Genomic DNA, 22,346 nt, shown 5'->3' on the forward strand with positions numbered 1-22,346 from the left:
TTACCTAAAGAGGCAGGGGGAAGGAAGATCCGGGCCATTGCTTCTCTTCCCAAGCCGAACAGGAAGTGTGTCCCGAGACCCGATTGGCCAGGGAATCCTAAGACTCCCTGGCCAATCGGAAGTCAGGAACTGCTTCCTGATTGGCCCGGGAGGAGAATCAGGAAGACAATAGCGAATATTCATTTGCTATTGTCCCACAAGTGAGTGGGCTCGGGGCGCAGTGCTCTGCTCCCCAAGTAGGGTTGCCACCTTTTCTTCAAGTCAAACCTGAACACTTTAGCGGCACACTGCAATTTTTTTTTTTTATAGTATAAACTATACATATATTTTGCTATTAAATAACATTTCTAATCATATGAAGTTAAAGGGGTTGTAAAGGTAAAAATTTTTTCACCTTAATGCATTCTATGCATTAAGGTGAAAAAACTTCCGACAATACCGCCGCCCCCAGCCCCCCCCCCCCCGTCTTACTTACCTGACACCTCGAAAGTCAGCCGCTCGCTCCCGACATCCATTAAGCCGCTCGGCCTGGCCGCTGATTGGCTACAGTGGATGTATTGAAATCACATTCAATGACGCGGCGCGCCGGGGGGCGGGGCCGAGTGATACAGTGAGCGGCTATAGCCGCCGGCTGTATCACGGGAGCGTGCCTGCAAGAACTAACCACCATGCGAGGGAGCACGCATTAAGGTGGTTAGTTCTTGCGGGGAGGAGCTGAAACAGCTGCCGAAGGACCCCAGAATAGCAGGTTCAGGGCCACAGGTTCTGCACAGTGAAGGTAAGTATAACATGTTTATTATTTAAAAAAAAAAAAAAACCTTTACAACCCCTTTAATCACAAGAGTCCCCCTTTACATCAGAGTCCACAGAGTTCCCATTTTACATTTGAACTCGCAGAGTTCCCTTTCACTGTAAGGGGGGACTCTGCAGACTCTGATGTAAGGGAGAACTCTGGGGACTCTGACATAAGGGATGCTCTGGGAACCCTGATTTAAGAGGGAACACTGAGAACTGTGATGTACGGAGAGGACTCTGATGTAAGGGGGAACACTGTGGCCTCTAGTTTAAAGAGGAAATCTGATGTAAGGGGGGCTCTGAGAACCCTGATTTACCTTAGTATACTCACTCAGAGGCAGGAGAGAGAAGGGGGGGAGACTTCAGTCACAGACAGGGATGGATGGTGAGCTCACTCACCCCTTTGCAGTCAGCACCTCTCATCCAGATGTATCTGAGGCTGCTGGACTTCAAATTTCCAGCCCCCACTTTCCTATTCTGAGGCACAGCGCCGGGGATTGGAGTGTGGGCAGACACAGAGGGGTGGGGGGAAGAGGTGCAGATCGCGCCCTCTCTCCTCTCCTGTCTGTGTGTGTGTTTGGGGGTGGATTGTTAGTGTTGGCTTTGGGCAGTGTGAAAGAGTGTAACACACACTCTCAGCTTAGACAACTGCAGCCAGCAACCCTGCTGGGGGGCCATAGTCCAGGCTAAATAATGTGTCTGGGTTTCAGGCAGTCTGAAACCCGGACGCATGATTCCAAACCCGAATTGTCCGGGTGAATCCTGGACAGGTGGCAACCCTATCCCCGAGCCCACCCTTTTTTAAAGCCAAATAGAGCCTGAGGCTCTAATCAGGCTTAAAAAAAAAAAATAAATAAATAAAAACCCCATTGGGATCTATGCGCCTGGCACCCTGCATGTAGATTAGGGGCCAGACGCATGGATTAGGGGGGCAGCACCCCTGTGCCCCGTATGGACGGACCGCCACTGACTGTTAGTGTCACAAAGCTGGAGTTTATAGCAGGGATGCTAGTTTGGGAGCCACTTGTCTCTGGGAGCAAGAAGACATATTGGGGTTGATTTACTAAAACTGGAGAGTGCAAAATGTGGTGCAGCTTTGCATGGAAGCCAATCAGCTTCTAGCTTCAGCTTGTTCAATTAGGCTTTGACAATAAAACCTGGAAGCGGATTGGTCTCTATGCAGAGCTGCACCACATTTTGCACTCTCCAGTTTTAGTAAATCAACTCCATAATCTGGGGAAGAAGCACAAGACCTGGAAAAAAAGCAGTATGGTCCGACAGGTCATCTTTCATCCTTTTTTTTTTCCCCATCCAGGGGCAAGGGGGTAACTACGAATCCTGAAGCCGCATAGCAAAAATTTGATGGGGACCCCACCCCCTCCCTGAACTCCTATTTGCAGTACCTAGACAAATTGGTGGTCAGCAGCATATACTGCTGTAATATAATATCCCCTTTATGGTGTAGCACCCCGTGACACCCCAAAGGCAGACAGCACCTCTAGAGGCCAGGGACGGACTAGCATTTACGTCCATGGCTAAATTGGGGGACCAAGAAAGGATATTGGGCGTCAGGGGGGAGGGTACAAAGTCTCATAGCTGGGGAACACAAGATAGCTACAGAGTAGTTAAAGTCTCATACCCTGTTTCCCCGAAAATAAGACCTAGCGTGATTGTCGGTGATGGCTGCAATATAAGCCCTACCCCCCAAATAAGCCCTACCCTGTTTCCCCGAAAATAAGCCCTACCCTGAAAATAAGACCTACAAGGACTTTAACTGGGGCTTATTTGGGGGGTAGGGCTTATATTGCAGCAATCATCGACCATCACTCTAGGTCTTATTTTCGGGGAAACAGGGTAGGTGTGGATCATGAGGCGGGTCTCTCCAACTACGCCGTTTCAGGGAGGCAGCCGGGGTCTCCAACCACAAGTCCTAGAGCAGATACATCCTTAGACTTGATCCCTTTAATAGAGAGGTCCGTCATTCAGTCCAGAGGTGCTTCAGGGGCAAGCAGCTGCCTGAAGATCACAGATCTATCCCTGGTGGGAAGACAATCTCCTTAAGGCTTCAGGCTCTTTACCACCTGCCAGACCACCTTCTGGGCACACCTCCCCAGGGATTGGACAGGGCATAGTAAATATTCAGGCTAGACATTTGAATTTCCCACCCTAAGCTCTGGAAACTTCTCGCAGAGGCAGGGGGGGAAAACAACTGAAACTCATAGCCTGTGAAGCTATGAGCAGACCGAGGCAAATGATCGCTGCTCCTCTGGTTACAGAGCAGGCCAAAAACAAAATGTGAAGAGCATTCTATACTAGGGAGATGCTACAATTTGTTTGTTTGTTTTTTATTTGTTTTTTGTTTTTTTGATCCCTTATTGTTGGGGGTTTCTGCTATTTTAGCACTAAAAAGTGATTTATCATTTTAATATTGATGGAAAACAGTATGGTGCAGTATAAGCTGGAATTCCCAGGACTTTCAGAGTGAGCGATCGAAATACTTTCTGGATTGCGTTTCAGTGAATTGATATCAGTTCAATAAATAATTTAGCTTGCCTTGACTTGCTGTACCCGTACACCGCCCATACTAAACAAAGCAAGAGGTTCACCTTACAGGAGGGACTAGAAAGAGCAATTTCCTTCCCTATATTCTCCCATTCCCACCCTAAGATACTGTGGGATTAGCAACTAATTGCCAATCCCGAATGTGTAACGTGGAGAGTATGAATAGACCTCTGCAGGGAATAGGTGCGGGTACTCCCTCCTTCCAAGTCACCCCTTGTCTCCATCCCCTACCCACCTCTGAGCACGATCTTGTGCAGCCAGCAACAAACCCTACCCCCCCAGGAACTACAAATCCCCTCCAGCAACAATAGATTCCCCACCAGAAACAGTAGATCCCCAGCAACAGTAGATCCCACAGCAACAATTGATCCCCTGTAGCAAAACACCCTCCAACAACAAGGGATCTCCCCAGCAACAATAGACCCCCCAATATAACAATACAGTATATCTCCCAGCAGCCGGCATCAACAGACCCTCTAGCAACCGGCATCAACAGACCCTCTAGCAACCGGCATCAACAGACCCTCTAGCAACCGGCATCAACAGACCCCTCCCTCAACAGCAGATCCCTTCTAACAACAATTGACCCCCTAAGATCCCCAGTAACAATAGATCCTCTGTAGCAAAATACCCCCCCCAACAACAATAGACCCCCCCAATATAACAATACAGTACATCTCCCAGCAGCCAGCATCAACAGACCCCTCCCTTAACAGCAAATCCCTCCCAACAACAATTGACCCCCTAGCAACACTAGATCCCCAGCAACAATAGAGCTCCTGTAGCAAAATACCATCCATCCCCCCCCCCCCCCACTATAACAATACAGTAAATACAGTACATCTCCCAGCAGCCAGCATCAACAGACCCTCTAGCAGCCAACATCAACAGATCCTTCCCTCAACAGTAGATCCCTCCCAGCAACAATTGACGCCCTAGCAACATAAGATCCCCACCAGCAACAATAGCATCCCCCAGCAGTAACAATTTATCTCCTGCAGCAAAATATACCCCCTCAGCAATAGTAGACCCCAATATAACAATACAGTACATCTCCCAGCAGCCAGAAACAATTGACCCCCCTAGCAACATAAGATCCCAACCAGTAACAACAGATCCCCCCCAACAACAATAGATCTCCCATGGCAAAATACCTACCAACAATAATAAACCCCTCCAGTAACAAAACAGTAGATCAGCCAGCATCAACAGACTACAGCAGCCAACAATAGACCCCTCCCTCAACAGGAGATCCCTACCAGCATTAATTGACCCCCTACTAACCTAAGAACCCCCCCCCCCCCCAGCAAAAATATTCTCCACCAACACAAATAAACCTCCCCAGCAACAAAAGATCCACACAGCGACAATAGATCCCCCTCCAGTTGGCATCAATAGACCAACACAGGCCAGCACGCCATTCAGTGCTGGAGGTGCCGGAACTGCGTTCTCCCACGTTCCCGCTGAAAAAAAGCCCTGGACCCCCTGGACCCCCTGCTTCCTTAGCAAGTCAAAACTTACAGCAAAATCTTGGTCGGTTTCATAGGGGATTGGCTGGCAGGAGCATGTAGGAAAATAAGAACAGCATGCACATGGACTGTCTTGTAAAGAGAACCCGTTACTTTACTAGTTTGGATAAACTAGAAGTTATCCTCTGAGAGAGATATGTAAAGGGGGGGGCTATTACCCTAAAACTAGATTGAGTACGGCCCCTGATACTGTTTTATTTGTGCTATTTACATTATTTTCAGGACAAGCCCAGCTCAGACATAAACTATTGCAAAGTGTTCTCTGAATGGTTCCTGTGCTGAGAGTCCATCCTCCTGTGTTCACAAGGCAGCAGGGAAGTCACTCAGCACGGAACCTGGAAGCTTGTGGAGATAACTGTAGTAGCAATGTAGTAGCGTTGTAGTAGCGGTGTCTATACAGAGATTTCCAGCTTCTAGAGGGATCCCAGCTTCTAGAGGGATGCCACAGGTTTGGTATATACAGAGTTACATTGGTTCAAGCTGAACCAATGTAAGTATGTAAAAATATCCATACCTGGAATTCTTTCTTCCACTTTGCATGCTTTTAAAATATATGTAAACCTTCACCTTGTAAAACATCCCATTCAGTTTAAAGCAGAAAGGCAAAATGTTTGTGAATATAAAAAAAACCAAATGATAAATACTTTTTAAAAATAAGTAATCACATAACCTTTGTTCTCAGCTTCATAGGGGGCTTAAAGAGATGAGGGTGGAGAAGCAGCAGCACACTGATCTTCCTAATAAAGAGCTGTACGGGGGGAGGGGGGGCGTGTCAGCGCAAGTCTTGGCCATTAGAGGATAGGCAGGCTGTTCTCCCAGCACAGCCAGAAAACTGACCACACTGGGATTGTATGTGCTCTAATGCAGTGGTGTCAAACTCAATTTCATCCCGACCCACATCAGCAATATGGTTGCCCTCCGAAGGGCTGGGTGTATGTGGGGTTTGCTACATACAGAGTGCTGGGGTTCAGGAGTGTGTTATGTACAGATTGCATAGTTCAGGGGTGCGCTACATAAAGAGTGCAGGGTTCAGGAGTGCGCTACATAAAGAGTGCAGGGTTCAGGAGTGCGCTACGTAAAGAGTGCAGGGTTCAGGGGTGTGCTACACAGTAGCAGTTGGGTCACCCACACACCCCCCGTGGGTCGGTTGGGTCAATTGCAACCCCCCCAGTTGGTCAGGCGGCCCCGCACTTACCCCATCTATGGTGGGGGCAGTGCTTCCCCCTGGGTGACGGGCAGTGGCTTCTCCTGCGTCTCCTCACGGTAGCCCTGTGTCTCCTCCCTCTTCCTCCTAGGCCAACAGGATCGCTTCTCCTTTCGGCCAATCAGGAAACGGGTCTCAAGACCTGCTTCCTGATTGGCCGGGAGGAGAATCAGTGTGACAATAGCGAATATTCATTCATACACCCAGTTGTGCGCTGCGCTGCGCCCCAAGCCCAACCTTTTTTGGAGCCTATTAGAGCCTCTGGCTCTAATCACGTGCTTCAAAGAAAAAAAAACCCATTGGAATCCATGCGTCTGGTGCCCCGCATGTAGATTAGGGGGCTGGACGCATGGATGGGGGGGGCTGCACCCCTAATGGAGCGGCCGCCACTGGTACTACATACAGAATGCAGGGTTCAGATGTACGCTACAAACAGAGTACAGAGTGCAGGGTTCAGGAGTACTCTGCGTACAGAGTGCAGGGTTCAGGAGTACTCTACGTACAGAGTTTAGGGTTCAGGAGTACTCTACGTACAGAGTTCAGGGTTCAGGAGTACTCTACGTACAGAGTGCAGGGTTCAGGAGTACTCTAAGTACAGAGTTCAGAGGTGCGCTACATACAGAGTGCAGGGTTTAGGGGTGGGCTATGTAAAGAGTGCAGGGTTCAGGAGTACTCTAAATACAGAGCGCAGGGTTCAGGAATACTCTACGTACGGAGTGCAGGGTTCAGGAGTACTCTATATACAGAGTGCAGAGTTCAGGAGTACTCTGTGTACAGAGTGCAGGGTTCAGGCGTACTCTATGTACAGAGTGCAGGGTTCAGGAATACTCTACGTACAGAGTTCAGAATTTAGGGGTGCACTATGCACAATGCACAGTGTGCAAGCCCGACTCCAACCCCCCCCCCCCCCAAGTTCCTTGCATCTTTACTCTCTCCTACCTGGCCCGGCTCTAGTCAGGGCTGTGTTTTGGCCTAGGCCAACAAGGCCTAGGCCTAGGGCGGCACTTTGCGGGGGGCGGCGAAAAGGGCCGCCCCCCCGCATGAGAGGAAGCCCCCCCACCCGTCTTGCCGATTCCCGGCTCCCGCTGTCGCCTCCCGCACACATGCAGCCCAAGGCAGCCGGCTTTCTGTAGCGGCGCCGCGGTGTATGGGCGTGCTTGGCAGAGGGTGGGGGCGTGTACCTCACGCCCCCCCACTCTCTGCCAAGCACGCCCATACACCGCGGCGCCGCTACAGAAAGCCGGCCGCCGTGGGCTGCATGTGTGCGGGAGGCGGCATCCGGGAATCGGCAAGACAGGTGGGGGGGGGGTGTTTCTCATGCGGGGGGGCGGCGTGTGTCACTCGCTCCTCTATAATCAGCAGGTGACAGGTGGAGCCTTAAGCTCCGCCTACCCTCCCCTGCAGTGAATCTTCTCCTCGGCCCTGGGGCGGGATCTGGCTGTGACGTCAGATAGAGGAGAGAGAGGAGCACGAGGGAAACCCCCAGGACAGCAGGTATAATGATTAAATAAATTATATCAGTGTTATGGGCACTGGCAGTGGCAGCATTTGATGGGCACAGTGTTAGCATTTGATGGGCACAGTGGCTACGTTTGATGGGCACAGTGGCTACGTTTGATGGGCACAGTGTTAGCATTTGATGGGCACAGTGTTAGCATTTGATGGGCACAGTGGCTACGTTTGATGGGCACAGTGGCTACGTTTGATGGGCACAGTGTTAGCATTTGATGGGCACAGTGTTAGCATTTGATGGGCACAGTGGCTGCATTTGATGGGCACAGTGGCTACGTTTGATGGGCACAGTGGCTGCAATTGATGGGCACAGTGGCTACGTTTGATGGGCACAGTGGCATTTGATGGGCACAGTGTTAGCATTTGATGGGCACAGTGTTAGCATTTGATGGGCACAGTGGCTACGTTTGATGGGCACAATGGCTGCGTTTGATGACACAATGGCTACATTTGATGGCACAGTGGATGCGTTTGATGGGCACAGTGGATGCGTTTGATGGGCACAGTGGCTGCGTTTGATGGGCACAGTGGCTGCAATTGATGGGCACAGTGTTAGCATTTGATGGGCACAGTGTTAGCATTTGATGGGCACAGTGTTAGCATTTGATGGGCACAGTGGCTACGTTTCATGGGCACAGTGGCTACGTTTGATGGCACAATGGCTGCGTTTGATGGGCACAGTGGATGCGTTTGATGGGCACAGTGGCTGCGTTTGGGCACAGTGGCTGCGTTTGATGGGGCACAGTGGCTGCAATTGATGGGCACAGTGGCTGCAATTGATGGGCACAGTGGCTGCAATTGATGGGCACAGTGGCTGCATTTGGCACAGTGGCTGCGTTTGATAGCACAGTGGCAGCATTTGATGGGTACAGTGGCTGCGTTTGAGGGCACAGTGGCTGCGTTTGATGGGCACAGTGGCTGCGTTTGATGGGCACAGTGGCTGCATTTGATGGGGCACAGTGAGGCTGCAATTGATGGGCACAGTGAGACCCCCCCCCCCATGATAGCAATAAAACTCAGCAGCTACAAATACTGTAGCTGCTGACTTTTAATATTAGGACACTTACCTGTCCCAGGGTCCAGCGATGTCGACACCTCAGCCGATTTTCGGATTGGCTCTCGGGTTTTACCACTATCATTCATGGTAAGGGAAACCGACCGGTTCCCTACTGCACATGTGCGAAGCGCGTTGCACTTTCTGAATGGCCCAGTGGAGGAAGGAGGAGGGGGGGCAAACTTCAGAGGGGACAGCGCAGGCTCCCGGAAGTGGGGAAGGGTACCTGTCAGAAACAGGTACCCGTTCCCCCCTGAAAGGTGCCAAATAAGCCTAAAGAGGAAGGGGCTTGGTTTACAGATGATAGGGTGGGTCTGAAACAGGAAGGGGTGTGGCCTCGACAGGATGGGGTGGGTCGTATTTAAATTAGGGGGGTGCATGCGTTTAGTCAGGCCTAGGGCAGCACAAAACCTAAATACACCACTGGCTCTAGTACCTCCCTGTGTAGGCAGCTCTGCCTCACCTTGCAGGGTGATTTTTACTCTCTCTGCCTGGAGATCTGTCCCCAATGTGGCTTCATGCAGGGATCTGTTAGATGTGGGAGCAAAGCTGTCCCTGGTAAACACAGAAGACTTCTGTGTCTTCAGGTGACAGTGGGGAGAGGGAGCGGAGGGCGAGAGCCAGAGTTGGCGGAATGGAGCTCCGCCACGTTCCAGCTGCAAAACTGGGAGCAAGGGCCACATGACAGGGCCTGGAGGGCTGGATTCGGCCTGTGAGCCTTGTGTTTGACACATGTGCTCTAATGTAAGCACAAAAAAAGGAAAAGAATAGGGAAAACTGACTTTAAAGGTTGCCACTATAATCCCAATAGGAACGAAAATGGTCTCACATTATGATAAAATAACAAAATGTATTGAATCACATTAAACCATATGCTAAAAAAGAGTACATAGACAAGTCTGGTTGGTACACTGTCCCATGTGTATACGGTTGCAATAAAAAGTATGTGAACCCTTTTGGAATGATATGGATTTCTGCACAAATTGGTCACAAAATGTGATCTGATCCTCATCTAAGGCACAACAATAGACAATCGCAGTCTGCTTAAACTAATAACACACAAAGAATTAAATGTTACCATGTTTTTATTGAACACACCATGTAATCATTCACAGTGCAGGTGGAAAAAGTATGTGAACCCTTGGATTTAATAACTGGTTGAACCTCCTTTGGCAGCAATAACTTCAACCAAACGTTTCCTGTAGTTGCAGATCAGACGGGCACAACGGTCAGGAGTAATTCTTGACCATTCCTCTTTACAGAACTGTTTCGGCTCAGCAATATTCTTGGGATGTCTGGTGTGAATCGCTTTCTTGAGGTCATGCCACAGCCTCTCAATCGGGTTGAGGTCAGGACTCTGACTGGGCCACTCCAGAAGGCGTATTTTCTTCTGTTTAAGCCATTCTGTTGTCGATTTACTTCTATGCTTTGCGTCGTTGTCCTGTTGCAACACCCATCTTCTGTGGAGCTTCAGCTGGTGGACAGATGGCCTTAAGTTCTCCTGCAAAATGTCTTGATAAACTTGGGAATTAATTTTTCCTTCGATGATAGCAATCCGTCCAGGCCCTGACGCAGCAAAGCAGCCCTAAACCATGATGCCCCCACCACCATACTTCACAGTTGGGATGAGGTTTTGATGTTGGCATGCTGTGCCTCTTTTTCTCCACAGATAGTGTTGTGTGTTTCTTCCAAACAACTCAACTTTGGTTTATCTGTCCACAGAATATTTTGCCAGTACTGCTGTGGAACATCCAGGTGCTCTTGTGCAAACTGTAAACGTGCAGCAATGTTTTTTTTTTTGGTCAGGAGTGGCTTCCTCTGAGGTATCCTCCCATGAAATGCATTCTTGTTTAGTGTTTTACGTATCGTAGATTCGCTAACAGAATGTTAGCCTATGCTAGAGACTTTTGTGAGTCTTTAGCTGACACTGTAATGTACCTGGTAGTTGAGCCTGACTGGTAGAAGGAGACCTCTCTTAAGCGCTGGTTCAGGAGCCGCTGGAAGTGGGAACAGTGGTCTCCTGAGCACAGTGGGTAGGAGGGCCTGATGCGGGTTCCAGCAGAAGCAGACACCGGAACTGGGATGAAGTCCCTCAGGGTTGGCTGAGCTGTGGATGCAGGTAACTGGTGCAGGCCGGTAGGTAGGCTGGTAGCCGGATGCGGAGACAGCAGCTGGATGCAAACAGGCAGGCTGGAGCAGCGAAGCAGGACACAGGTAAGCAAGGTCAGACAGTCCGTATTTGGCAGGAGATCAGGCAGGATATCAACAGGAGGGATGATCCAAGGGTAGTCAGACAGGCAGGAGTTCAGCAACGGGTAGCAGAAGAAACAAGGTCAGACAAGCCGGGTCGGATAGGAGACTGGAGAATGGTCAGACGTAGCCGGGTCAATATCAAACAACAAGCAGGCAGATACAGGAACTTTCAGGTGCAGAGCTGCAGACGAACAGCAGCTAACATGAGCACCTGTCACCCTTTTAAAGGCCCTTTGGCGCCAAACGGCGCTAGCGCGAACGGGCGCGCGCACGGGCGCGTGCGCGCACCCGCGAACGCGCGAACGCGCGTACGGGCATTCGCGGGAGCGCTCCGGCGCCCCCTGGTGGGGATTTTGGCTGAATATGCTTGGAAATGATCCTTGAGGACCTACGTGCACGCAGATTTACCCGACGACTGCTGACATGCCCCTGACATTGCCCCCCCCCCAACGGGCAGCCTCCGGATGCCCAGATGCGCCTTTTTTTCAGGATGGGTAGAGAAGTATGCATGAATTAAACGTTTGGCATGAATATTACAGTCAGGTTCCCATGAGTTGTTCTCCGGGCCATACCCTTTCCACTTAATTAAAAACTGTACTTGCCCAGACCTCTTTCTGCAGTCAAGGATGGATTCCACTTCATATTCTTCATTGCCGTCAACCAGAACTGGTTCAGGGACCCTGGTGCCCCTATCAGGAAAAGGATCATCTACAGCAGGCTTTAAGAGTGATACGTGAAATACAGGATGTATCTTAAGTGAATCAGGTAAGCATAATTCATATGATACTTCGTTAATTTTCCTTTTCACAGGGAAAGGTCCAATAAATTTTGGGGCAAGTTTCTTGGAAGGACATGACAATCTGATATTATTAGTGGACAGCCATACCTTGTCGCCAGGTTGGAGGTCTAGATCTCCCCTTCTTTTCTCATCAAAGAACCTCTTATTATCCGCTTGTGCTTTGGATACCGCCTCCTGCAAGATCCGATTATTACGACTGAAGAACTGCACTGTGTCCTGGACCGCTGGAACTGAAGATTCTGAAAGACAATCTGGTAAAAAAGATGCATGAAACCCATAATTGGCAAAGAAAGGAGATTGACCTGTGGCAGAGTGACTGGCGTTGTTGTACGCAAATTCTGCAAGTGGCAGCAAGGATACCCAATCATCTTGCACAAAAGATGTAAAACACCTAATGTATTGCTCCAGAGTTTGATTTGTCCTTTCAGTTTGCCCATTAGTTTGGGGGTGGTATGCTGAGGACAGGGCTAGTTCAATCTTCAAGTTTTCACAAAGGGCTCTCCAAAAACGTGGAGTAAACTGCACCCCCCTATCAGACACTATATTTGCGGGAATCCCGTGTAACCTAACGATTTCCTTAATGAACACCCGAGCTGTCTCTACAGCAGAAGGTGTTCCTTTTAGGGGCACAAAGTGGGCCATTTTGGATAGCCGGTCGACGACCACAAAGATCGCCGAACACCCCTCCGAATGTGGCAGTTCGACTATAAAGTCCATTGCTATCATCCTCCAGGGCCTATCTGGTATAGGCAATGGTCTTAGTAGACCCCACGCTCTGTTCCTGGGGGTTTTGTTCTGGATGCAGACAGAGCAGGAGTTGACATATTTCTTGCAAAATTCCTTTAAGTTAGGCCACCAAAAGGTGCGCTGCACCAGCTCAAGGGTCTTACGGACCCCAAAATGTCCTGCAAGTGGGTGGTCATGCAAAAGCGTCAGCACCTTGACTCTAACGTTCTCTGGCACGAAGATTTGACTTCCTCTCCATAATAGTCCATCTCGAGGTGTTAAGGAAGACCCCTGAAGACTTGAAGGTTCTGGGGGTGCTTCTCTAATCATGGATAGCAAATCTGTCTGAAGGAGAAGAAAACTGTTTGCCGGCAAAATAGTGTCAGGGACAGAAGAGTCCTTAGGATTATCAAACATGCGTGACAATGCGTCTGGTTTTGTATTCTTGGATCCCGGCCGGTAGGTGATGTGGAAGCAAAATCGTGTAAAAAATAGGGCCCAACGGGCCTGTCTGGGTTTCAGTCTTTTAGCAGATCTTAGATACTCCAGATTTTTGTGATCTGTATAAATCAGTACTGGATGGACTGCACCTTCAAGCAAGTATCTCCATTCTTCCAAGGCAGTCTTGATGGCAAGTAACTCCCGATCCCCCACATCGTAGTTCCGCTCAGCTGGCGAAAGTTTTGTAGAGAAGTACCCAACAGGATGCATCAGATCTTTGTTGCCCTGACGTTGGGAAATAATAGCACCCACAGCTACTTCGGAGGCATCAACCTCTAGAATAAAAGGCAAAGATGGGTCTGGATGGCTAAGAATCGGAGCTGACGTAAAACGCCTTTTTAATTCTTCAAAGGCCTCCTGGGCCTCCTGGTTCCAGTGGAAACGAAGATTCTGCTTGGTTAGCTGTGTAATGGGGGAGATGATGGCAGAGAACCCCCTGATAAACTTCCTGTAAAAGTTCGCAAAGCCAACAAAGCGTTGTACGCCTTTCTTGTCCATGGGTGCTGGCCATTCTAACACAGCAGACACTTTCTGGGGATCCATTTTAATACCGGTTGGGGAGATGACCAACCCCAGAAACTGAATCTCTTTTTGTTCAAATTCGCACTTCTCCGCTTTGGCGTACAATCTGTGCAAGCGGAGTCGTGCTAGGACTTTACGGACATGTTCCCTGTGTTGCTCAAGTGAACTGGAGAAGATAAGGATATCGTCCAGGTAAACAATTAAGAAGATGTCCAGGAAGTCTTTAAACACATCGTTGACCAGATGCTGAAATGTGGCAGGAGCATTGCAAAGGCCGAAGGGCATGACCAAATATTCGTAGTGCCCGAAACGGGTCCGGAAAGCCGTCTTCCATTCATCCCCGGCCCGAATGCGGACCAGATTATAGGCCCCTCTCAGGTCTAATTTGGTGAAGATAATGGCGGTCCGTAATTTTTGAAACAGTTCTGGTATTAGGGGCAACGGATAACGGTTCTTGACCGTAACCTTGTTTAATTCCCGATAATCCACACAAGGGCGGAGCGTAAGATCTTTCTTAGAGACAAAAAATATTCCCGCTCCTGCTGGTGAAGTGGACTGTCGAATGAAGCCTTTCTCTAGATTTTCATCGATATAAACCTTAAGCGCCTCTTGTTCCTTTTCGGACAGCGGAAAGATGCGCCCAAAAGGGATCTCAGCTCCAGGAAGCAATTCAATTGGACAGTCATAGGGGCGATGGGGTGGCAGAGAATCTGCTCCCTTCTTGCTGAATACATCTGCAAAGTCCTGATAGACCTCTGGTACGTTTTGAAGCAGATCTGGGTCAGTGTCCATACATAGTAGGGTAGTAGCAGGATTAACAGGTTCAGGTAGGCAATGTCTTTGACAATAGGGTGACTGAAACTTGATCTCGCCCGTGGCCCAATTAACAAGAGGATTGTGGGCTTGAAGCCAGGGCATACCCAAAATGATTGGGAAAAGAGGTGATGAGATGACGTCCAAGGTTAAGATCTCTCGATGCTGGGATGAACAGATAGCAGATAGTGGAAGGGTTTCTTGAGAGACCTGCCCGGACTTTATACGGGACCCATCGGCCAGAAAAATTGAGAGTCTATGTGTCTTGTCTTTTAGAGGAAGTCTTTGCTGTGTGGCAAAAGTGGAGTCAACAAAACAGCTACATGCCCCGGAATCAACAATGGCGTTGACTTGAATTGTTCTTCCCTGGAGCTGTAATGAGAGAGGGAGAACAAGTTGAGTGGCATTGGCTGTTAAAGCAGACAAACTGGTTGGAGCTGAAGAAAAACACTTACGGATCTTCACTGGGCAGTTGTTCACGTAGTGGCCCGTTCCGCCACAATAGAGGCAAAGGTTCAGTTGGCGCCTGCGTGCCCGTTCTTCAGGGGTCAGAGTGGTACGCATAAGTCCAAGTTGCATGGGTTCAGGGGCATCAGTTGCCTGGTTGACTGGACTTGGCCCGGCAGAAGGTAGATACCGAGAGGCAGGCAGCGGGGCTCTGGCAGTCATCCACATAGGCCGAGTTTGTTGGGCAGATCGTTCAGACCGGCGCTCACGAAGGCGTCGGTCAATCTGGATAGTGATGGCAATGAGCTCTTCTAAGGTGTCAGGCATTCCTACTCGGGCAAGCTCATCCTTAAGACCCTCAGATAACCCCATGCGGAACTGGTGGCGTAGAGCTGCATTATTCCATTGAGTATCCGCGCTCCAGCGTCGAAAGTCCATGACATAGTCCTCGGCCGGTCTACGGCCTTGCTGGAGCGCGATCAAAGCTGCCTCAGCGGTGGCAGCCCGCTGAGGATCCTCATAAAGCTGGGCCATGGCTTCAAAAAAGGCAGGTAGGGTCTGAACCTGTATGGCGTTGGATTCAAGCAAGCGATGGGCCCAGGTCTGGGGTTCCCCCTGCAGGAGGGATACAACAAACCCCACTTTGGTGGCTTCCAAAGAAAAAGTCCGTGGCTGTAGTCCAAAGTAAAGTTGACAAGCGCTGCGGAAGGCCACAAACTTAGTTCGGTCACCGGAAAACTTGTCAGGAACAGGTACTCTTGGTTCTGGTGGGAGCATGACCACTGAGGGTGGTGCAGCAGCCTGTACTGGAGCAGCTGCGGGTGCAGCGGCCACACCACCGGAACCACTGAGGTTTAACACTTGCCCTTCCAGTCTGTTATAACTGTCTTGTAGAGTCTTTACTGCTTGGGTGAGAGCCGCCAAGTGTGTACAGATCTCCTGAATGGGAGAGGTCTCTCCTGCAGGCTCAGTCATGGCTGTTCGTACTGTAATGTACCTGGTAGTTGAGCCTGACTGGTAGAAGGAGACCTCTCTTAAGCGCTGGTTCAGGAGCCGCTGGAAGTGGGAACAGTGGTCTCCTGAGCACAGTGGGTAGGAGGGCCTGATGCGGGTTCCAGCAGAAGCAGACACCGGAACTGGGATGAAGTCCCTCAGGGTTGGCTGAGCTGTGGATGCAGGTAACTGGTGCAGGCCGGTAGGTAGGCTGGTAGCCGGATGCGGAGACAGCAGCTGGATGCAAACAGGCAGGCTGGAGCAGCGAAGCAGGACACAGGTAAGCAAGGTCAGACAGTCCGTATTTGGCAGGAGATCAGGCAGGATATCAACAGGAGGGATGATCCAAGGGTAGTCAGACAGGCAGGAGTTCAGCAACGGGTAGCAGAAGAAACAAGGTCAGACAAGCCGGGTCGGATAGGAGACTGGAGAATGGTCAGACGTAGCCGGGTCAATATCAAACAACAAGCAGGCAGATACAGGAACTTTCAGGTGCAGAGCTGCAGACGAACAGCAGCTAACATGAGCACCTGTCACCCTTTTAAAGGCCCTTTGGCGCCAAACGGCGCTAGCACGAACGGGCGCGCGCACGGGCGCACGCGCGCACCCGCGAACGCGCGAACGCGCGTACGGGCATTCGCGGGAGCGCTCCGGCGCCCCCTGGTGGGGATTTTGGCTGAATATGCTTGGAAATGATCCTTGAGGACCTACGTGCACGCAGATTTACCCGACGACTGCTGACATGCCCCTGACAGACACTCTAGGATTCTTCTTCACCTCATTGAGCAGTCTGCGCTGTGCTCTTGCAGTCATCTTTACAGGACGCCCACTCCTAGGGAGAGTAGCAGCAGTGCTGAACTTTCTCCATTCATAGACAATTTGTCTTACCATGGACTGATGAACAGCAAGGCTTTTGGAGATACTTTTATAACTCTTTCCAGCTTTATGCAAGTCAACAATTCTTAATCATAGGTCTTCTGAGAGCTCTTTTGTGCGAGGCATCATTCACATCAGGCAATGCTTCTTGTGAAAAGCAAACCCAGAACTGGTGTGTGTTTTTTAATAGGGCAGGGCAGCTGTAACCAACACCTCCAATCTCATCTCATTGATTGGACTCCAGTTGGCTGACACCTCACTCCAATTAGCTCTTGGAGATCTCATTAATCTAGGGGTTCACATACTTTTTCCACCTGCACTATGAATGTTTACATGGTGTGTTCAATAAAAACATGGTAACATTTAATTCTTTGTGTGTATATTAGTTTAAGCAGACTGTGATTGTCTATTGTTGTGACTTAGATGAAGATCAGATCACGTTTTATGACCAATTTGTGCAGAAATCCATATCATTCCAAAAGGGTTCACATACTTTTTACTGCAACTGCGTATAGGGAGGCTGAACATAGAAAACCACATAGATGGCCCATAAAATGGTGTCACTGTAGTCCAAGGAAACCCCTTCTGACTGGAGGCCAAACTCCCGGAGTCACAGTATTATGGATCAAATGTGGTGCCACGCTCTGCGGTAAATGTCTAGAACCTTCTTTTCACAATATGTGCTCTAATGCTTAGTTTGAAATAGGAAATCAGGAGGGCTGGAAGGTTCACCAGGCATTTCACAAGAAGGAAGCAATACAAAGAGAACAGGAGACTTTCTCATACAAGTACACGGTACAGCAGCCACATATCAGGGATATGAAGTGTTGGGGTAACAGATTCTTTAATGACTAATTTGATTCTTGCAGCTGAAGATTTTAGCCGGTGGATTTATGAACACCAACAGTGTCGCTGCGCAGGCTCTGGACTCTTTGTACTTGGCGACTCTTGGGTATGCACTATGTGGGCTTCCAGCGGAGGACATGGGACAGATACAAGCACGTGAATTCTGGTGAGTGACTTACATAGTTACATAGTAGGCGAGGTTGAAAAAAGACACAAGTCCATCAAGTCCAACCTATGTGTGTGATTATGTGTCAGTATTACATTGTATATCCCTGTATGTTGCGGTCGTTCAGGTGCTTATCTAATAGTTTCTTGAAACTATCGATGCTCCCCGCTGAGACCACCGCCTGTGGAAGGGAATTCCACATCCTTGTTACTTAACCACTTAAAGACCGAGCCTCTCTTTGAGATTTGTTGTTTACAAGTTAAAAACAGTGTTTTTTTTTGCTAGAAAATTACTTAGAACCCCCAATCATTATAATTTTTTTTTTCTAACACCCTAGAGAATAAAATGGCGGTCGTTGCAATACTTTCTGTCACACCGTTTTTGCGCAGCGGTCTTAAAACGCACTTTTTTTTGGAAAAAATACGCTTTTTTGAATTAAAAAATACGACAACAGTAAAGTTAGCCCAATTTTTTTTTAAATTGTGAAAGATAATGTTACGCTGAGTAAATTGATACCCAACATGTCACTCTTCAAAATTGCGCCCGCTTGTGGAATGGCGACAAACTTCTACCCTTAAAAATCTCCATAGGCGACGGTTAAAAAATTCTACAGGAGGTCTAGAGCTAGAATGATTGCTCTCGCTCTCCCGATCGCGGCGATACCTCACATGTGTGGTTTGAACACCATTTTCATATGCGAGCTAAGCGGGCTGGGGTGCAATTAAACATTTTTTTTTTCTTATTTATTTTACCTTTTATTTTTCATTTTTTAATTTTTTTAACAATCAGGACTGCTTTATTGAAAAGAAAAAATTTACAGTACAAAAACAAACTATTTATTTATTTACTTTTTACACTGTTCTTTTAAAAAAAAAAAAGTGTCACTTTTATTCCTGTTACAAGGAATGTAAACATCCCTTGTAATAGAAAAGAAGCATGACATGTCCTCTTAAATATGAGATCTGGGGGGTCAAAAAGACCTCAGATCTCATATTTACACTAAAATGTAATAAAAAAAACAAAAAAAAAACAATTGTCATTTAAAAAAAAAAAAAAAAAAAAAAAGTCCCTTTAAGAGCTATGGGCGGAAGTGATGTTTTAACGTTGCTTCCGCCCTGCAATGGTATGGAGATGGGTGGGGGGGGCCATCTTCCCCCTCACTCGTCTCCATGCCACTGATGTGAGAGGACCCAATCGCCTCCGCCGCTGCCGACAAGGACGGTAAGTGGCGGAGGGCACCGGAGCGCAGAGGGAGGGGGGGCCCCTCTCCCGCCGCCGATTAAAAGTGATCTCGCGGCGAATCTGCCGCAGAGACCACTATTATCGGAAAGCGGACCACGGGCCAAAGAAGAGGATACCGGGGTTATGGCAGCTAGCTAATGGTATTCCTCTTCAAAGTAGCGGCATATATTGGCGTGCGGCGGTCCATAATTCTCTGCAGTGTAGATATAACAGTAAATATAAAATGGTTTCTTCTGTGCTTTTATTCCTTTTTGTAGTTCAGCAGTCATGTATCTCGGCCAGCTTGCTCTGCAATGCACCGAGCAACAACTGTACGCTCTTACACGGCTCTGCACCGGAAGTGAGATGTTTGGACCGGTCAGCGGATGGACAGGAGAGGTCTTTCTGGAGATGGGATCTGTGGCTGGTGAGAAAAGAACAACTATTAACGATGGAAGAAAATAAAATGACACCCTTGTGATCCATTTCCCAGTGCAGTGCTGGACCATTTTTGTCCCCCCCCCCAGAGTTCAGCTTTAATCACTTGTCATTTTTTTATTTATTTTTTGCGCACATGATAAAATCTGCTTTTTTTTTCTAGAAATGACTGTAAACCCCCCCCCCTCCCCCCCCCCCAAAAAACATTTATTTTCTGAAAGCGGAGACTGTGGAGAAGTTATATATCAAACGCATATTTTTAGGAAAAAATACACTAAAAAGAATTTTAATGCAAACACCCACATTTTTATCCATTTTTTTGTGATGAAATATAAAAGGTTGGGTTGCGTCAAGTGAATCGATACCAAACATGTCAAGTCTTAAAACTGTGCACCTTAGGTGTGCGCAGCCTACTGCTTTAGGGTGTGCACCCCAAAGCTCAAACACCCATGTGCAGGAGAGCAGGGGACAGTGTCAGTAGAGCAGTGGATGGTGTCAGTAGAGCAGTGGATGGTGTCAGTAGGGCAGAGGACGGTGTCAGTAGAGCAGTGGAAGGTGTCAGTAGAGCAGTGGACAGTGTCAGTAGAGCAGTGGATGGTGTCAGTAGAGCAGTGGACGGTGTCAGTAGGGCAGTGGATGGTGTCAGTAGAGCAGTGGATGGTGTCAGTAGGGCAGTGGACGGTGTCAGTAGGGCAGTGGATGGTGTCAGTAGAGCAGAGGACGGTGTCAGTAGAGCAGAGGACTGTGTCAGTAGAGCAGTGGACGGTGTCAGTAGGGCAGTGGATGGTGTCAGTAGAGCAGTGGACGGTGTCAGTAGAGCAGTGGATGGTGTCAGTAGAGCAGTGGACGTTGTCAGTAGGGCAGTGGATGGTGTCAGTAGAGCAGTGGATGGTGTCAGTAGAGCAGTGGACGTTGTCAGTAGGGCAGTGGATGGTGTCAGTAGAGCAGAGGACGGTGTCAGTAGAGCAGTGGACGGTGTCAGTAGAGCAGTGGATGGTGTCAGTAGGGCAGTGGATGGTGTCAGTAGGGCAGAGGACGGTGTCAGTAGAGCAGTGGACGGTGTCAGTAGAGCAGTGGATGGTGTCAGTAGGGCAGTGGATGGTGTCAGTAGAGCAGTGGACAGTGTCAGTAGGGCAGAGGACGGTGTCAGTAGGGCAGTGGATGGTGTCAGTAGAGCAGTGGATGGTGTCAGTAGAGCAGAGGACGGTGTCAGTAGAGCAGTGGACGGTGTCAGTAGGGCAGTGGATGGTGTCAGTAGAGCAGTGGATGGTGTCAGTAGAGCAGAGGACGGTGTCAGTAGAGCAGAGGACGGTGTCAGTAGAGCAGTGGATGGTGTCAGTAGAGCAGTGGATGGTGTCAGTAGAGCAGTGGATGGTGTCAGTAGAGCAGTGGATGGTGTCAGTAGAGCAGAGGACGGTGTCAGTAGAGCAGAGGACGGTGTCAGTAGAGCAGTGGACGGTGTCAGTAGAGCAGTGGACGGTGTCAGTAGAGCAGTGGACGGTGTCAGTAGAGCAGAGGACGGTGTCAATAGGGCAGTGGTTGGTGTCAGTAGAGCAGAGGACGGTGTCAGTAGAGCAGAGGACGGTGTCAGTAGAGCAGTGGATGGTGTCAGTAGAGCAGTGGATGGTGTCAGTAGAGCAGTGGATGGTGTCAGTAGAGCAGAGGATGGTGTCAGTAGAGCAGAGGATGGTGTCAGTAGAGCAGAGGACGGTGTCAGTAGAGCAGAGGATGGTGTCAGTAGAGCAGTGGATGGTGTCAGTAGAGCAGTGGACTGTGTCAGTAGAGCAGAGGACGGTGTCAATAGGGCAGTGGACGGTGTCAGTAGAGCAGTGGACGGTGTCAGTAGAGCAGAGGACGGTGTCAGTAGAGCAGTGGATGGTGTCAGTAGAGCAGTGGATGGTGTCAGTAGAGCAGTGGATGGTGTTAGTAGAGCAGTGAATGGTGTCAGTAGAGCAGAGGACGGTGTCAGTAGTTCATTTTTTATTATTTTATTTTGTTAGGTTTTTTACAATTTTATTTATTATTATTATTATTATTATTATCCCGTGGTTGCATGGAGTTTGCATTGCACATGCGTAACCAATCGCTTGCTTTCTTGTGTAAATCTTTTCTTCTATCTTTTCATGTGACAACACTGAAGAAATGACACTTGTCTACAATGTAAAGTAGTGAGTGTACAGCTTGTATAACAGTGTAAATTTGCTGTCCCCTCACACAGCCATTAAAGCGGAGTTCCACCCAATTTTCAGAGGTGGTCTTAAACAAACGACCACCTCTCCACCCCTAGATTTTGGATATTTAAACATTTTTTTTTTTACTTTCTCTTGTACCTTTTTTGTAAGTACTAAGAGTACTTTCCATTCCAGCTGGACGTCACATCCTCTTCTTTGGTGAGCCCCCCCCCCCTCGCTGTCTTCTAGGACATATGCGTGTCCCAGAAGACAAGCCGGGCATTCACAAAGCGCCGCGCGACTCGCGCATGCGCAGTAAGAAACTGTCAGTGAAGCCGCAAGGCAACATTGCTGTTTTCCCTTAGTTCGAATGGCGGCGCCTGCACCCGATCTGATGGACGGATCAGCCTCGGCGGGGGGGGGGGTTGCAGAATCACAGGATCCCTGGACAGGTAAGTGTCCTTATTAAAAGTCAGCAGCTACAATGTTTGATTTCAGCTGGAACACCGCTTTAATGTCTAAACCGCTGGCAACAGAAAGTGAGTACACTATATGTTTTGTTTTTTTTTACATATAAAAAAATGATATATGAAAATATATTGTATTATTATATTTATTTTTCCAGTGCAAGTTTGAAAATGATTAATGGCTGTGAGGCGACTTGAACAATTTTTAAATATGTTTATATCACACATAATATTGCTGTTCTTACTTTTTAGTTTAGAACATTGTTCATAGTTTTGTGCTCTCTGCCCTCCATTGTTGTAGTGTTCCCCCCTCTAGCCGTACATTTTATGTCCTGGGTCTTCTCTCCTAACAGCCGGACTGGATGATATGGAGCTCTCCTCTCTGGTCTTACAGCAGATTCAGGGTCTCACCCCCCTCGCCGTGTCCCTCATCCAACCTACAAAGTTTGCA

General features: G+C 48.8%; 1 protein-coding gene across 1 annotated transcript; it reads left to right on the forward strand.

The window, feature by feature from the left end:
- Nucleotides 1-7,314: 7,314 nt before the first annotated feature.
- On the forward strand, nt 7,315-22,346 carry LOC141134407 (stereocilin-like; the record flags this gene model as incomplete). The annotated part of the gene is given in 4 exon segments (XM_073623966.1): nt 7,315-7,584; nt 17,456-17,598; nt 19,098-19,246; nt 22,249-22,346. Coding segments are annotated over 3 exon segments (366 nt in total), but the record flags the coding sequence as incomplete, so codon positions are not given.

The sequence above is a fragment of the Aquarana catesbeiana genome, linkage group LG03, assembly GCF_042186555.1.
Source record: "Aquarana catesbeiana isolate 2022-GZ linkage group LG03, ASM4218655v1, whole genome shotgun sequence".
NCBI lineage: Eukaryota > Metazoa > Chordata > Amphibia > Anura > Ranidae > Aquarana > Aquarana catesbeiana.